The sequence below is a fragment of the Podarcis liolepis genome (genome assembly GCF_965112155.1).
Source record: "Podarcis liolepis genome assembly, chromosome: 1".
NCBI classification, from domain to species: domain Eukaryota; kingdom Metazoa; phylum Chordata; class Lepidosauria; order Squamata; family Lacertidae; genus Podarcis; species Podarcis liolepis.
In genome coordinates, this window is record NC_139554.1 from 28,895,813 (window position 1) to 28,912,611 (window position 16,799).

Consider the following 16,799-nt stretch of genomic DNA (forward strand, 5'->3'; position numbering starts at 1 on the left):
CCCAGGCTGGTTACAATCATGGAGGCTGAATGTGGATGGCGATGGAGGAGGAATGTCACAACGAGCATCTATGGAGGAAATATGTGGTGGCGATGCAAAGAGCAGCATGGAGGTAGGGAGGGCTGTGTGAGAAGGAATGGCATTTTAGGTAGGCTGTACCTTCACATCCACGCTCAATCTGCCCGCTGCGGTGAAGAGCATCGTTAATAAGATCTGGCAGGCGCCCGTTCAAGTCCACCGATGCCAGGCAGCCTTGAAACCCATCGCGAGATGCTACCAACTTGGGGAGGTTGCTGTACATTCCTTGAACCAGGCCAGCAATGTAAAGATCACCTGGAGGGAACCAAGCAACAGGACAGAGGAAAAGGTTAAGGCAAACAGTGGAGTTATGGGGTTGCATCCAATGCGTTCTGCTCACTCAAGGGGACTTCCTCTCACACTCCTATCCCCACATGAACAGGTGACTGTGGGGGAGAGGAAGGGGAAGGGGATGCCTGTTTTGCAAGTGGAACAGCAGCACAGGATATAACCCACAGGGTGCCCAGCACTTAGGATGCATTCAGACGTGGGGAATATTGTGTTTGTTTTCCAGATCATAATCCTATAACAATGTCCCATTATTGAATGTTCTTTTCACATGGCAGTGCCTGTTGCTTTGTGGAACTGTGACTTTTTGACCAATACACCACCGTGTTGCACCAAATTGCTCCCAAGGATGTATCAGCTCTTCCATTAACAAGCCCTCTTGGATCCACTTGTTGAGATTTGTGTGTGAGCCCAGGAGAGGCAGCCTTGTGCAGGCTCCCAAGCACCTTTCATGACATTGAAAAGAGAACTCTGGGCATGTCAACTTCAGCACCTTTGGCCCTGGAAAGTGTTTCCTCTTAGGTTTCGTAACCGAACAGCAAAACACGCACCAGTGAAAAGATAAAGGGAAGAGCTGCCCACAGAAGAACAGCCGGCTGATTTGATTTTCTTCTCAGTAGTGGTGCCTGCCCTGTGGAACGCTCTCCCATCAGATGTCAAGGCAATAAGCAACTATCTTACTTTAAAAAGACATCTGAAGGCAGCCCTGTTTAAGGAAGTTTTTACTGTTTAATGCTGTATTGTGTTTTAATATTTGGTTGGGAGCCGCCCAGAGTGGCTGGGGAAACCCAGCCAGATGGGCTGGGTATAAATAAATACATTAGTAGTAGTAGTAGTAGTACAAATGACTGTCTGTTATAGAAATAGGGAGCTATTTTACTCAACGTATAAATCTAGGAAGGAAAATGCAAAATATAAATCAAGACAACTTTCAACATATACCCAAATTTATGTACACTAAATTCAACTGTAACCAGTTTTAGCCATATCTATATGGCCTGAAAGACCCACTGGAGGAGAGGACACACATTGGTGAGGGGGGGGGGACTCCTGACAGAGAGACTCATGAAAGTCTAGCCCAGTGGAAAAGTTCTAAGGTTCTTATATTTGTTCATTTTAAAAGACTGAGGCTTGGATTTTGAAAACAACTCATCACATGTAAAAACTCTTCTTGAATTAGAGCATTTCAGACTGCAGATGGGAGATCACACAATTCACTGCTCTCCCATATAAAATCTGCCTTACAACTAGATGCCAGAGTAAAGGGGGTTTGCCCACCATTCTGTTTCATCCATTAGCATTTAGGAATGGAAGAATCCATTTTAAATGGATTTATACACAGAATATGGTAGCTCCAACCTGTTTGTGTTTTGTCCATACTGAACTGCCTCTTGTATCAATGAATTCAAGTTACAATAAAGGAGATTTATGTGCTGGTTACTTTGGGTAACCTGGAGTGTATATGTACATTATATTGTACATATAATGTGTACAATATATGGTAACTGTTTGTAGCTTTAGCGGAACACAAAAAACCTTGCTTCTCATTTAGATCAAGAAATGAGATGAAAATTAGAAGAAGAAAAAATCCATGTGGATAAACTCAAAAACGATTCTTTTCAGAAAACTGCATACCTACTAGTACTGTATGTGTAGAGCGCTGTGTGGTATGAAATTGTGTGTGTGTGTGTGTGTGTGTGTGTGTGTGTGTGTGTGTCTTCTTGAGGAATTTCTTCTTTGAGAATTCCAGTAGGAACTAACCTAGTCTGCACCTCTTGGACCAATATGCAGATAAGAATTTAGCTGCCCTCCAAGTTTCACAGTGCACAAGGCAAGGTTCGGATGCGGTTCTCATCTCAAAAAAAAACCTTATCAAAATACATTGATAAGAAATGAATATGCAAAGTACTGTCCATTCCAAATAGCACCTGGCTTTTAAATGTGGGAGGTCTCTCCAAGACCTACCACCTAATTTGTTTTTGTCTGGAATTGCCAAGGATTAAACCTAGTGCAAAATGGTGCATCATGACTACAAAGAATATATTTTACCTGATCTGGTAAGATCCAGTTACTTACCCTTAAGGTCAAGGTTTTTGGCACCATTGATGACCTGAGTAACAACCCTGGTGTCCACTTTTAGGCTGTGGGTGTTGCTGTTGTCTCGGGAGATGACTACATTGTGCCACTGGTTGTCATTCAAAGGCCGGTCACTATTGCCTTTGATGACATTAGGTCCATTCCCAAGGTCAAACACGTAGTGTATATACCTGCAAATGACACAAGTGCCTACTCAGAAGAAAGCCCAGAATGAAAATGAATTAATGGCTAAGACACAAAAAAGATTCAAAACATCTGCAACAGTCTGCTCTAATTTTCTAACCCAAATTCCAGATGGTCTTAATGAGTTGTCCATCGTCAAAGAGCAGAATAAGAAGCTTCATCAGAACAGGTCATATTTTATCCAACTTACCTTCCCAGGAGAAAGAAGAATATGAATTTATAGTCATTGTGACGGCACAATTGCCTACATGGATTGACCAACCTACTCCCAGAGACAACATAATATCTTACTTACCCCTTGACCAGCTCAACTGCAATGAAATCATTTCCATCACCACTGTTGAAAAGGATGAAGCCATCAGCAGAGGTTGTCTTGAACTGGAAGAAGAGGTGCATGGAGGTGTAGGCCTGCAAAGTTGCCAAGCTCAAGTAGCTGCTCTTGGTCTTGAAGGTGACAGGGTCCGCAATGATGTTGCGCAGCCCAAAGCGGGCTTTCAGTTCACAGTAATCAATGTCACCATTCTTGCACAAGTCGATGTAGAGAAGGCCATTGAACATGAGGCTCTGGAGGTGGCCAATGAAGCTGGAGGGAATGACAGAGATATAACGCTTCTCTGTCATTATCCCAGTCTCAATATTGTGGAATTCCAAACGGGTGTGGTCACCAACCATAGTACCTGAGGATCAGAAAACAGTAAATAAAGCTGAAAAAAAAGTTCTGCAGCTAATAGGACTGGTAACATGAGGCCTGCCTCCAAGTATTACTCTTGTTTAAGATTTGCAATACTAATGACCTTTTTCTGCTCTCGCCTCTGTACTATGGAATGTCCTTCCCTTTTCCATACATGAAGCAGGCATCTTGAAATGATATATTTTTTTTCTCCAGGTTTTCCCTAACACATAAGATCAGACCTGGCTTTATGTGTTTCAGCTCCCTGAATTTGTGTTTAATGTGGTTTTTTTATGCTTCCATGTGCTCTTATATTAATGCTTTATTAGTTTTATGAGGTATTTTTGCTTTAATTATATTCTTTGTTTTGTACTGCACACCACTTAAGAGATTTTAAAGAAATTATTAGATGCTATATAAATACTTTTAAAGGGGAGGAAATAAGTTATAATGTAGTGTGCATGTTACTGCTGCCAATGATCTTCTTTCCCTTTACTCTTGGTGGGGAAAAAGTTTTGCAAACTGGATGAAAGACCTGAGTACTGGGTTGCCTATTCCACATAGCCCAAACAGGGTTAGAAATAAGTCTCCAAGGGCTTGTTATAGAGATAACCTCAATGAAAGCCTGGGCAAGCTTAAAAGTGCAATGGAATTTCATCAGCACTCCATAGATCTATCACCTGCTGTAACTACCAGAACCAGAAAGCCACTATTTTTAATAAGCATAAAAAAATCAAATTTACAAATTAAAATGTTTTGTGTGGTGAATGGCCCAATCTATAATGTGCTCCTGCATTTACATTAACCTCCACAAATATCCAACAATACTCCTTTAATCCTTTAGAAATGACATGTCCTTAATGACAGCTCAGCCAATTCTTGAAATTTGCATCGGAAAAACCTTTGTCTGTTTTGCCATCACAGTCCACTATTTATTACTTGAGCTGAAGTGCTACACTGTATGCTGTGTGATGTTATCGCGCTTTTAAAAACAGCATACCTTAACTCCCAATAATATATAGTAATAATATAAGCCCATGGCATTGTATGGGAAGGCTAATACCTGTGTTCCACAGGAAAGTCTAGCACCACTTCGTTCCTTCCTGGTTCTTATTATTGTTGAATCAAGGTTTGGCTTAGTGTACCATCTGATCAAGGACTCAAGGCTGGAAGTTTTTGCTCTGCTAAGTGTACCTGCTTTACAGATTGGGCTCATAATGGTCTGGTTCAGTTAGCTTGACCAGCGCAGAACTTGAATGGGTGGTTGGGTGTTTCTTTCTCTTTAAGGCATGTCTCCCAACTACAACTGAGAGACTGAACTCGGGACTGTAAAGGACATTTTTCAGCTGCCAAACTGTTGCTTGCTGGGCAAACATTGAGCTACTAAGAGATATGGAATACAAGACTTTGGGGAGTCAGTAAGCAAAGGGAAGATAAGGAATGGAATGGATTAGCAGCTGGTTGGTGGATTTTGGGAAAGTAGGGCTAGGCTCATATCTCCACACAGCTCCTTGGGCCAGCCACTACAATGCTGTTCGGGTGTTTAATCTGAATGAATGATGGGGTAAGCAGGACAGCGTGAAGCAAGCCTCATTCCCACTGATGTCTGGCATAACTGGCATTAATCTGAAGGAATTGGTTTTTTCAGGGACAGGAACCCAGAATGACGTTATGTGCAATTGAGGCAGCCCCCTTCAAGCACAGGCCAATCACATCTTTGGCCAGGGAGTGCATCATCATAAAGGGAGCAGGACTTGCCACATACATTCCTGCTGGTCCCTTCATGGGTTCAACCTGAATGCCTGAAAAGGACTTACTTCTCAGCCCGCCTTACAGGTTTGTTGAGAGTATAAAATTTAGCCCATTTTTCTCCTTGGAGGAAGGGTGCAGGGCAAGCACATCCATTAGGTGGGGTGAGGGAATTGCCTCAGGCAGCAGAAACCCCTAAGGCAGCACCCTGGCAGATACCTTGCCTGCCCTGCCACCTCCACCACTGCCCAAAGTCATGTGAAGTCTTGCACAATTTCAGTGTGATCTCACTTGAAATTGGGAGGCAGAGGCAGCAGGGTGGCACATCCTGTTTTCCTTTTGGGAGGCAAAATAGGATGTGCAGCTCCTGGAATGGTGGGATATGAATGAATGGTCTTCCATGTTACAGACTTCTCCAAAGACCCGTCTAACATTTTGGAATGTGCCATGCTCCACGCTGAAGTGAAGGACAGGGATCAAGAGTTCCCTGGGACTGCCTACTCCCTACAAAACTCACCCTAACTTAAAGTAACTTATTGCTGTATAGCAGGGGTGTCCAACAGGTCGATCACTATCTACTGATCAATAGTGGGGGTCCGTAGTAGATCGTGGTTTGTGGTCACTTGGGGGACCCTGACCACCACCACCCCAAAACAACTTTGGCTCCCTAAAAAAAAGCTCAAAAACTTTACAACTTTGGTCAATCTCATGGGTAGATCACTGTCAGTTTTTTTTTTATAGTGGGTGTAGATCACAGTGTCTTGAAAGTTGGACATGCCTCTGCTGTATAGAATCAGATCTTACAGATGCAAGCAATTCAAAAACACTTTAGAAATAAATTTCCCTGCTTCCCAGTCTGAGGATTGTCAATTAAATTATCAAGGGCAAGGGGATGAAGAGAGGGAGGGAGGGAGGAAAGAAATGTGATGACGAAGTCATAAGAATGATAATGTGCTCGAGAGTCATCCTGCTGCTTTTCGCAAGCAGAAATAGCTTTACCCTACTGTCTGATGTTATTTTGGTTATCATTTGGCCCTGCTCAGTGATGTGGCAGGGGGTAAGGGAGAAGAAAGCAAATGGATAAAGCAGCCTCATTAACTTCAGATGGCAAATTACCTCTCAGTTTGGGCATAGCATGTCTCTATGCTGGTCTTTAATTATTTGCTTCTAGAAAAGCTCTAATTAAATTACTTCAACAGTATTCACACAAACACACACACTCACAAAACTATACGGCTTCATTGTTGGATGCTAGAGCAGAGCCAAACTTTCACAGGATAAGCCCACCCCCAATAATATTTCTTTCCCCCCCCCCACTCCCCTAGCAAAATATTATCCACACTGTTCTGCAAGGGAGAAATTTATTTATTTATTTATTTATTTGGATTTCTTACTTACCATTCACCCGGAGCAGGTCACAACAAATTTTAGGAAACCATTTTGACACTGCTTTGTTACACATGCATATCTGTTTATTTATCATTATGCAGATGCCCTCCATGGCTATGTCATGTAGATGTTTATTTATATCCTCACTTGCATGAATAATAACTTATATATTTCAATATGTAAGATTAATTTAAAGTGGTTTAGGATTCCACATTTGCGTTCATAAAGCTAACAATTATGGACTCTAAATTCCATGCACACATTTCCCCCCCAGCAAGCATGGCTGTGCAAGGCAGTGTGTGCCATCAAGCGGCTGTGCCTCAGAACTGCACCCTACTTAGCACTGATACTTTTCCAACATAGAGGTAGAAGACTGCAGTCCTAAACAGGTACACAGGATCGTCTTATGTAAAGCCAGTAATTTACGTTTCTACTAGATATTCCTGCAAAAATTCAATATTTTGAAATGATAGGATGGCTATTTATATTCCATATTTCTCTCCCCTGCTCCATTTCACTCTAAACTCTCTTCTTCACAAATTTTAAGTCTGCCACTAGGCTAATAAAATGCACACTTACAAACTTGGATTTTGGCCGCTTTATGTTTCAAATCTTTTCTGGATGACAGGAAAACATTCTATGGGGCACAATCCAATAGTTACGGAATTCTGAGCCTCCTTCCTGACTTCAGAACAGTTACAAAAGATAATAGGGCATGTCTGGGATGTCAGAACTACAAATAAATTAAGAGGTGCAGTAGTAGGAAACCACGACTGTCTGCATTGTAACCCCTCTGATGGGTGGGGTACAAATAATGAATTATCATCATCATCATCATCCCTAACAAAGAAGTATGACAAACATAAGCACAGAAGCATGGTACCCTTTCCTGTTGCCCCCACTGTTGTTAAATGGGATTAGTCTGAGTCTTTGCCCTTGGTTCAGATGTTTACCGAAGCTGATTACCTTGTTCACTATGGTGGAGAAGTGAGCATCTCTGTCACCAAGCTAATAAAGTGTATGTGATTCAGATGTTCCACGTGCCTCTTTTCATGGAAGCTACTTGTATAATTTGGGGTTCCTATGCTTCACATTACACTGTGAGCATAGTGTTAGGGACATTGGCATCCACCTGGGAACAGGATTACTGGGTCCAAGCTTTGTCCTAATTATTGGGGAAACAGGTAGTATTAAGGGTAAGGCATGGCCAAAGGTGCAAAGTGACAGAACTGTTATGTAACTTAGGTCTTCTCAATCAAAACGAGAAATCACCCACTCACCTTCGGCAACATCATCATCCACTGTCAGCTTGAGACTCTTTCCCCGACGTACCACACGGACTGTGTGCCATTCATTGTCATTGAGTTTCTGCCCAGCATAAAGCGTCTCAGGTCCTTTACCTGGGGATAGTGGCAAGTAGAAGCAAATTTTAAGGCCACATCTGTTGCACAGTAAAAGCCTGCCTGGTTGGAAAAGTCACTGAAATCATCTTGGTGTGATGATGGTGCAAAAGCTAATTTGTTAAAAGGTGGTACAAATTACATTTGCATGCCTTGCCCACTTAAAGCTGAATGGGGATTGTTATTCCCTTCTCTCTAAGATATTCCTTACCTATCTCAGCCCCTCATAGTTTCAGAGGAAGACTAAATGTCCCCTCTTACTTTACACCAGCAAACTTCACTGCAGTGCTAAAGGATCATAAAACCAGTGGATAAGTCAGTAGGAAACTGAAATGACAATGTTTCTGCTTTGAGGGGAGGGGAGAAGGAACCTATTCCCCATGGAAAGTAAACAACTCTTTTATTTTCCCCAGTGATCATACACACCAGGTTGAGTTCTGCAAACACATCTCCAGACAAGGTCAAGCATATATGAGCCCTCAGCAATTCCAACATTACCCTTATACTGAACAGCCTGGCTACAGATATTACCATCTCCATAATAATCAGTCCAAACTCCTCCTTTTCCTTTGTTAATTGGGACTTTTTAGGTGCTTTCCTTTCTGTGTAATGAAGTACCAAGCATAGATCCTCGGGTAGACAATGCTCCTGAAGGAAAGCCAGGCTTGCAATTCTTTCTGGCTCTCCATTCTCAATAAATGCTTATTGCTTGCAAATGGAAGTCCTTGTCGAACGGAGATCAGGGAATCACTTGTGGTTCAAGGGGTGCATCAAACACCCCAGACCACAGATATAAATGAGGCACATAATGCTCAAGCAGCATCAATAGAAGTTAAAAGGCTAAGCTACAAGTAAGCTAGCAGAAGGTCTGGTTCTAATGGAAAGCTGAATCAGGACTTTGCAGTAAATTGTGTGTTAAAGGTGGCTTCGAGTGAGATGTCATCTCTGTCCAAGAAGTGATCAAGGATAGCAGACTGAACATAGCTTTACTGGCACACAAACACCAAGAAGTGGCTCTAGATAGATGGTTTCTTGGCACTGTGCCTAGATTTGAAAAGTGGAAGACTCCCATTTATAGAAATATATTTGGAATTAATTGTGTCGTTCATGTAGTAAATGCATTAGTCCTGGATCTACTTCAGTGGTTAATTGGGCAAGTTAGGATAAGGGTAAACAGCATCCTGCCATGAATAAAAATCCATCCTGCCATCAGTGAAAAAGGCAGCAGATCTGGCTTGGGCATTTTAAGGGCAAAGAAATTCAAATTTTCTCCTTCATTTTTCATTTGAAAAAGTAGATATTTAGCAAATGTGTTTTGAAAGAAGGCCCCTTGGGACTACAGGTGTGAGAATTCAAGCCACACAAGCAAGAAAACAAACAAAGCAAAATATTTGAAGTCAGTGGAATCAATTGGGATGAATGCAAGCAGAGTTTGGTTGTCTCTATTATGAAAGGACATATAAGATTTGTAATTGGTTTCAGCATACAGGGCTCCTTACATAACTGCAGCAACCTGGCAAATGCATTGGGGATGCTTCCCTACATGCCATGTAGGGGATTAATAACACCCAGGGCACAGCTATGGGTGAAAAACAGGCCAAAACGTTTATTGAGTATAGTGTGGAAAGCAGGGTTGGCATGGCATTGGGCCAGGATCCACTAGTCCCCTACAATATTCAATCTGAAGCCCATTACATCATCCCAGCACTCCTGCTGGAGAATCCCATGGGAGTTGACCAATACATAAGGACCATGGTCTATATTATGCTCCTGGAATCCAGCTGATAACCTGACGTGAGTGGCATCAGGCCCAGCCCACCTCAGGTTGGACTGAGAACTGGTTTACTTGAGGGTCCCCTTTATGTTTAGATCCTACCCAATGACATTTCTGCCACAAGAGTGGGTGAGCTGTCAAAAGCTCGCTACTGGCCACTCCTATCACTGCAACCAGTCTAGCACTCTGAAGCACAGATCTTCTAGCCACATGCCATTGCGTGCCTTGAGAGGTGAACCCCCTCAAAGCAGAAGTTCAAGCGGTTTTGCCGTTATTGATGGGTGGCTAATCCTGAGACCACCCTACGTTGCCACAAAGCCTACTAATTTGCTGCCCAGGTGCCTATATGTGGTCTCCACTCTTGAGGTCTCTGCAGCCATGCTAACCACCACAGGGACATGTTGGAAAGATCACTTTCAGGCTGGTGAGAACTAGTGATGGTGGATCTGAATGGCCCTTTTAAAGATCCTGCTGGCCCCCATGAGAGGAGGAAGCCCACTAAGATCCCAGACAGGGCAATCAACTACCAGTCATGGCAGCATCCAGGCCACCCCACAATCTGGCTTCCACTTTCATCCTTTGCCGGGCCACTGTTAGATGTGATACTTTGGAAACTATGCTCCTTCTCGGTATTCCATATAAATACATTCGTAATGCAGCTGGGGCCAAATTTTTACCTTGGTGGCAGCTAGCAAAAAAGGAGAATGATGTGGAGATTTTACAACCATTCTTCTGTGTTCAGCCAGCTCTGCTTTTCTGATTGGAAACAAAACTGTGTGACTTCTTTGACTTTGATAAGCAACGGCAGGCTGACACTCAGCGGATAAATAAATAAATAGCACATTGGCACCTAGTTGCACCTTTGCACATGTCCACATGACTCCAGGTTCTTTCTTTCAGTGTGGCAGCAATCCCATGCTTTAGGATCAGGGGTTTTGCTCTCAAAAGATACTGGGGGAAATAAATAAATATGCCAGCTACCGTTGCTTTCTAGAGCATAAATGCATTCACAAACAACAGAAATTCAAAACTAATAGCCCTGGGGTGAGGGAGAAGAGAGAAAGGATTATTCTGCCTTCAAAGGCTTTCTGGCTGTTTGTGGAATATTATTTGCAAAGAGCTGATTTTAAATCATTTTAGATTTATCTGTCACTACTTTCTTCTTTATCACCAGGCTTTGTTGTTCTCTTGTTTTAGTGGCTGTTGTTTTTGCTCTCTGGAAGACATCTGCAGCGGGTGGAGGGGGGGGGGGATAGAGCTGTTTTTCATCTGTGATCACCTGCTGTAAGTTCCTGCTCAACATCACCTTTCTCAGCATTACATCACAACTGTTTCCACGGAAACAAAGTCTAACAGAAGAAGCAGAAGAAGAAGAGGCTGGAGTAGCCAGCCCAGGTGGACTGTCAAAATGAAATAAAAGTAAGAAACACCTTGCAGCCTTTTCCCCACTCATAGATAGTTGGCATTAAATAATGAGGGGGGGGGGATGGTGCGCGTTGCCCTAGAAGGAAGCTGAACTCCTGGAGACACTTTCTATTTTTAAATGTTTTTGATGAGATGGCAGCTGGTCGTTAGGCTTCCCCCCCTTTTTTTTCTTTTTGGTTGCTCATTACTTAATTTTTATGAGTGAGTACAAATAAGAGGCAGGAAGATTCGCATATAGCAGAAAGCAGAATAATGAGAATTGTGCTTTAGCCATAGATTAACGACGAAGGTGCTGGAGTGAGGGCTGGAACTGCTACCGTTGTCAGGGGAGCTTTCAGCTTTGGGGACACTATATGTCCTTTGGGGTGGCCTCCAAGATTCCTGCCCTGGAATCTGTCCAGCCAGATGAGGGAAAGACAGCAGGCCTGTTGGTTGTTCTTAGCAAAGGTAACTATTGAATGTAATCCCACCAAAGCATGTCTCTGGATGCTTCCACATGGCCTGTGTATACAGCATTCATCCTGATTTATTTTGCAGGGAGGCTCGAGAAGGTTGGCATTTTAATGAGTATTCACTCTGATTTGTTTGCAGTGATTATCAATGACATTGCATTAAAGTAAGTGTTATCCTACTCTTTCCACCGCATTTTCCTGCCACTTTCCTTATCTCAAAAAAAGTCCACTCTTGGGGAAATGGGCTTTGTTGCACATCGGAAAACTTGGTGTGTGGGTTTGGTTAACAAAGAGCTACCCTGGAAGCAAGAAGAAGAAGAGCATGTACCATAGTGGCAGTGTTCCAAGGGACAGGTGAAAAAGAAAATAAGACCAAAAGGAAGTATAAATTACCCCCAAAGATAATGATCTTAGGGGCACCTGTTTGTGTGCCAGACAGAAAACTCCCAGTCACACAATTGGATGTGCCATTCTATCCATTTGTGTGCCAAGCAATTGAAATGGAATGAGCTTTAAAAAAATGGTAAGGTTGAAATCAGTCATCTTACCAACAAGTTTTAAGATTCATTGGCCTCTTTGGTTTAAATGTTTTGGGGCAAAGAAAGCACCCTGATGTGGGTCTCCTAACTCTGTGCATGAGTGTCTACATGCACACCCATGTATTCATGTGCAAATATCACTGTCTATTGTGCCTGCCTACTCTACCATAAATGTTAATGAAGTAGTCTATGGGACTGAATATAAATATCGAAAAGGCAGTTCCTCGAGGAGCATTGAAATGAAAAGAAGAAACAAATAACTCGCAGTACGTTGTCACCAGCCAAACTAACATAAATACATACACATGCACACACATACAGGGTTTTGCTCATACGCAGGTTCTAGAGATTCCTTACCACCAGAGTTCTTGCAGCCAAAGGAAGAGCACAGAGGGGGCCTCAAATGGCTTTCCTTAGCCTTGCTCTTATTTTCCTTACCTGTGTGCTGTCTTGCTGTCCTTCCTTGGAGGAATCATTCCCATTTAATATAACTGCTGGTACTTACCATGCTATCCCATTACAGTGAGACTGAAATACTATACCTCAGAAGTGTTGCTGGACTCCCATCAGACCCAACAAGCATCATCAATGGTCTGGGGTGATGGGAGCTGTCGTCCAGAAACTTCTGGTTACATGCAGAAGGCACCAGGTTCAATCCCCAGCATTTCCAGCTATGGCTAGGAGAGAACCCTGCCTGAAATCCTGGAGAGGAGCTGTCAGTCAGTGTAGACAATACTGGCCTAGATGGCCTGACTCTGTATAAAACATCTTCATTCGTTCCTATGAACATAACTATGCTCCACGGATGACAGTGGTATTTACAGACATATAGAAAATATTATGGAATCAGTTGTAAGGAGGGAACATTGGGACTGTGACAAATGCCATATCTCTAAGACACCGCTGGTAAGCACCTGAAGCTGAGTTGATAGTGGATTCCCACAGCCTAAGTGGTCAAAATTTCACTTTCCGTTGTGGTGGTAGGTACAGAATCCTAGAACTGTAGAGTTGGAAAGGACCACAAGGGTCCTCTAGTCCAACCAATTGCAATGCAGGAATCTTTTTGCCCGACATGGGCCTTAACATCAGGCCCTAAGATTAAGAGTCTCATGCTCCACCGATTCCCTAATCTTCAGAATGTATTCATTCAGGTTGCAGCTTTTCAAAATCAATCATTGATTCTCTCATTCAGGTCTTGAATGGTCAGGACCCAAATCTGCATTGCCACCCACAAAACCAGACTGTGGCCTGGTTTGCACATCACACTAAGCCAAACAATAGTTTAGCATGAACACATGAGTTTACAGGCTCCCAGGGAGGAGATTGTGGCTGCTTTGCTCATACAACCAAGGTTTGTTCTTGGTGTATGGCTTGTAGTTAGTTTGGAGAGGGATAATCCATGGGCCTAAGTTTGAACGCCATACTAAGCCAAACTATGGTCTGGCTTCATATAATGCAGCAGCAAAATGACAATGGAGGAGTGAAGCAGCTCCAACCCCCTACATGCTCATGTGTCCATGCTAAGCCATAGTTTTGCTTAATGTGATGCACAAAGCAGTCTACTATAAGCAGTGCTGTTTTTCTAGAAAAAGAGATCCTGGAACTCACCATGAACACCTCCCTCGTTCTCTTAGAATGCCAATGGTGCACGCCTGAAAGGTGCCGGAACTGAGTTCCTGTGAGTTTCCGCTGAAAAAAGCCCTGACTATAAGGTAAAAAAAAATAATGATAATCCACCGGATTGTGGGTAGAACAGTTCTATGAATCTACCCTTATTTTTCCCATAGGTACTGCTTCCACTGTTGCAACTTATTTAATAGTCTCTTTCAATAGCGAAGGGAAGGCACATCAAACATTTTAAGCTGCCAGTCCTTAGGGTACAGAATATGTTTTGTTTCTAGAAATTCAACTGAAAGCTCCCTTAGAGATTTAATAATGAAAAATGGAATGGAAACGATTTCCTAAATTACATCTGTGAACAGTAAAGAGCCTATTTAATTGTATGTTTTATAAGCATATGACTTTTAACAGTGTCACGTCCACACCATAATACTTGTTATGGTATTAAATGTTCCAAGTTTGTAAAATTTATTTTAAAAATTGCCCAGATGTTCGCTCCAGAGAAGCAGCCCCCTAAGTGTATTCTTGTACAAATCACCAAGTATTAACAACCATCAAATCAGGCTTGATGGGGGGGGGGGAATGTCACGCTCTGATAACAGCTCAAATGGAGGCCAAGAGGTTTGCGGACAGGTGGATGTAATTTCGGAGTCTCGTAGCAACTCCCAGTCTTCTGTAGAGACAATTACTGCCAAGATCACAGCATACATTGGATCTAAATTCTACCTGTCCCTTCCCTCCATCTTAAGCCACTGTCAATAACTCTTTCTGGCACATGACAAATGACACGACTTAACCCAGGTAGACATTAGCAATTCAGAGGATATCACACCATTGCACCCTGTAGGTGACACAAAGCAGATGGCTTTGTTTTATAGAAAGGGCACCCTGTAACCAATAGAGAAAGACAAATGCCAGAAACATTGCTGAATGCATTTCTAAGTACCCAGAAGAAATGAAAGTACCATATGCAAGTGCATTTAAGTGGGTAGCCTCTGAGATTGGCCAAAAGGCTAAGGAAACTAGAGCTATGAAAAAGTTTAAAAAAAAAAACCCTGCAATTTTTTTTTACCATCTTTTAACAAAAAAGAAGAAGTTGCTTTTGGAAATCATCACAAGGGAAAGAACATTTTGATGAAATAATCCTGAGTGCAGCATGGAGTATGTGATGCCTACCTTACTTTAGAAGTAGTCCAGGGATGTTTGTGAATGTTCTTTCTTAAATTCTACAAATCATCTCTCCCTTGGTTTGTACACTGCAGCCTTCCCAGGTGCCACACTTCAGTCAAAGCCCAGGAGAAGGCATGACAAGGTAACACTTCCCAGGAGGCTTTTTCATATCCAGAAGCACAGGCAGCTAGGGAGGCACCAATGTGCTGGAGAAATTTTTAGTGGGAAGAAAAACACACATATACCACCCATGGCTGCCACGCAATGATAAAGTAAGCTCAAAACCTCACACTCAACAAATCTCTAAAGAAATTCTTGAGTGCGCTCAGATTGATGCTGGAAAAAAATTCAAGACTGTTTTGCAGGGTACAAAAACTTTTGAGAAATTCAAGGATCGATTTCTGGAGAGCTCTAAGCAAAACATTAGAAGAGTAGCACAAGGAAGCACAACAAAAGATAACTGCCAGCAGAACTACTGCTTCATGACCTAGGCCATGGGTAGGCAAACTAAGGCCTGGGGGCTGGATCCGGCCCAATCGTCTTCTCAATCCGGCCCACGGACGGTCCGCGATTCAGCGTGTTTTTACATGAGTAGAATGTCTCATTTTATTTAAAATGCATCTCTGGGTTATTTGCGGGGCATGGGAATCAGTTCATTTCCCCCCAAAAATATAGTTCGGCCCACCACAAGGTCTGAGGGACAATGGACCAGCTCCCTGCGGAAAAAGTTTGCTGACCCCGACCTAGGCCATCAATTAGCCCTGACAGCTAGAACCACCAGCCACTCATGACATGTTATTATTTATTACTACTGCTCTCTTGCTGCTATATTATTGTTTCAAACCTTGCTGCTGACTTTTATGCTGCTTTCACAGACACACACACCCCTACCTTACACCTGACATCAGTAACACCGGCCCCACCCCAATATTCCCATGCATACAAATTATGGCACTCTCTACTCCCAAGTTCTCTTATTAAGTGGGAAGGTCTTAAGGGAACGTCTGCATGTAACTTGACAAATGTGTTTGGAAGCTTATTCACAATCAGGAATCCTAACAACAAAGGTTTTCTGATCACACAAAAGCTTCTATGTGCAGTCCCTTTACACCTTTCCTCTCAATATGGGAATGTTGGCATGGGGCATCCTCCTCACATTTTCAATCCATTATTCAGGCATAAAGACAGGACATGACTATGGACTGATCCCTTAGAGCCGTCTGCACAGAGTGGCTGCTGAAGTTGTGCTGCTTCCAGCAAGTTGATACCCTGTTCCTTGTTACTGCCCTATGGCCTGTTTGTGCCTTGATGACCGAAACCCAGTTTTGTTCTTAATACACCATGTGCTTTGCAACTTTATGCATTAACTATTGTGTGGTTGCAGATGATTCCTGATCCAAGTCCATGTTGCTAAACGGGGGGAACTTAAGATGTTTCCTAAGCTTCGTAGAGGACCACAACCCTCCTAACAAAATGGCAAATAAAGGCACTGGCAGCATTTTGAGCCAGAAAGCAGTTCTTTGGTAAACAGAACGGTAACATGGCCAGGCGAGGGTGGTGGAGGAAAACAATACGATTCATTCACCATTTCCTGTCTTTAATCTTAGGAAATATCCCCAAGGGCTCAATCTCTCTTAAACAGTGATACATCATGACATATTTTACACTGCCAGCTACAGCCTTGCATAGTGGATAATATGCGGTGCCTGCCAGTATTGCCTTAGTGGATGTGTTTACAAAAGTGATTTCCCTAGGGAGTCAAGCGTAGAGGGGGAAAACTCAGTCTGTTCTATCTTATTACATATCAGTTGACACTGTCTATTGCGGGCTCTGGATCCTATAATGTAATATGGGAGCAAAGGCCTAGCTCAAGCCGCAAGAAAGCACACACCATGGTGTTTATGTAACATCATTCAAGTAAGATTCTTCACAGAACTTGGCAAGAGCAGGTGGAATTATTACAAG

General features: G+C 42.8%; 1 protein-coding gene across 28 annotated transcripts in view; it reads right to left on the bottom strand.

Moving 5' to 3' along the window:
* Positions 1 to 16,799, bottom strand: part of NRXN3 (neurexin 3) — a 1,209,742-nt gene that overhangs the window by 663,130 nt on the left and 529,813 nt on the right. For all 28 annotated transcript variants that reach the window (XM_083500839.1, XM_083500837.1, XM_083500855.1 and 25 more), the window contains 4 exons: positions 7,735 to 7,854; positions 2,942 to 3,323; positions 2,443 to 2,633; positions 160 to 333 (listed from right to left, as the gene is read on the bottom strand). In XM_083500839.1, the coding sequence (XP_083356965.1) occupies positions 160 to 333; positions 2,443 to 2,633; positions 2,942 to 3,323; positions 7,735 to 7,854 (867 nt within the window). The remainder of the gene's footprint in view (positions 1 to 159; positions 334 to 2,442; positions 2,634 to 2,941; positions 3,324 to 7,734; positions 7,855 to 16,799) is intronic.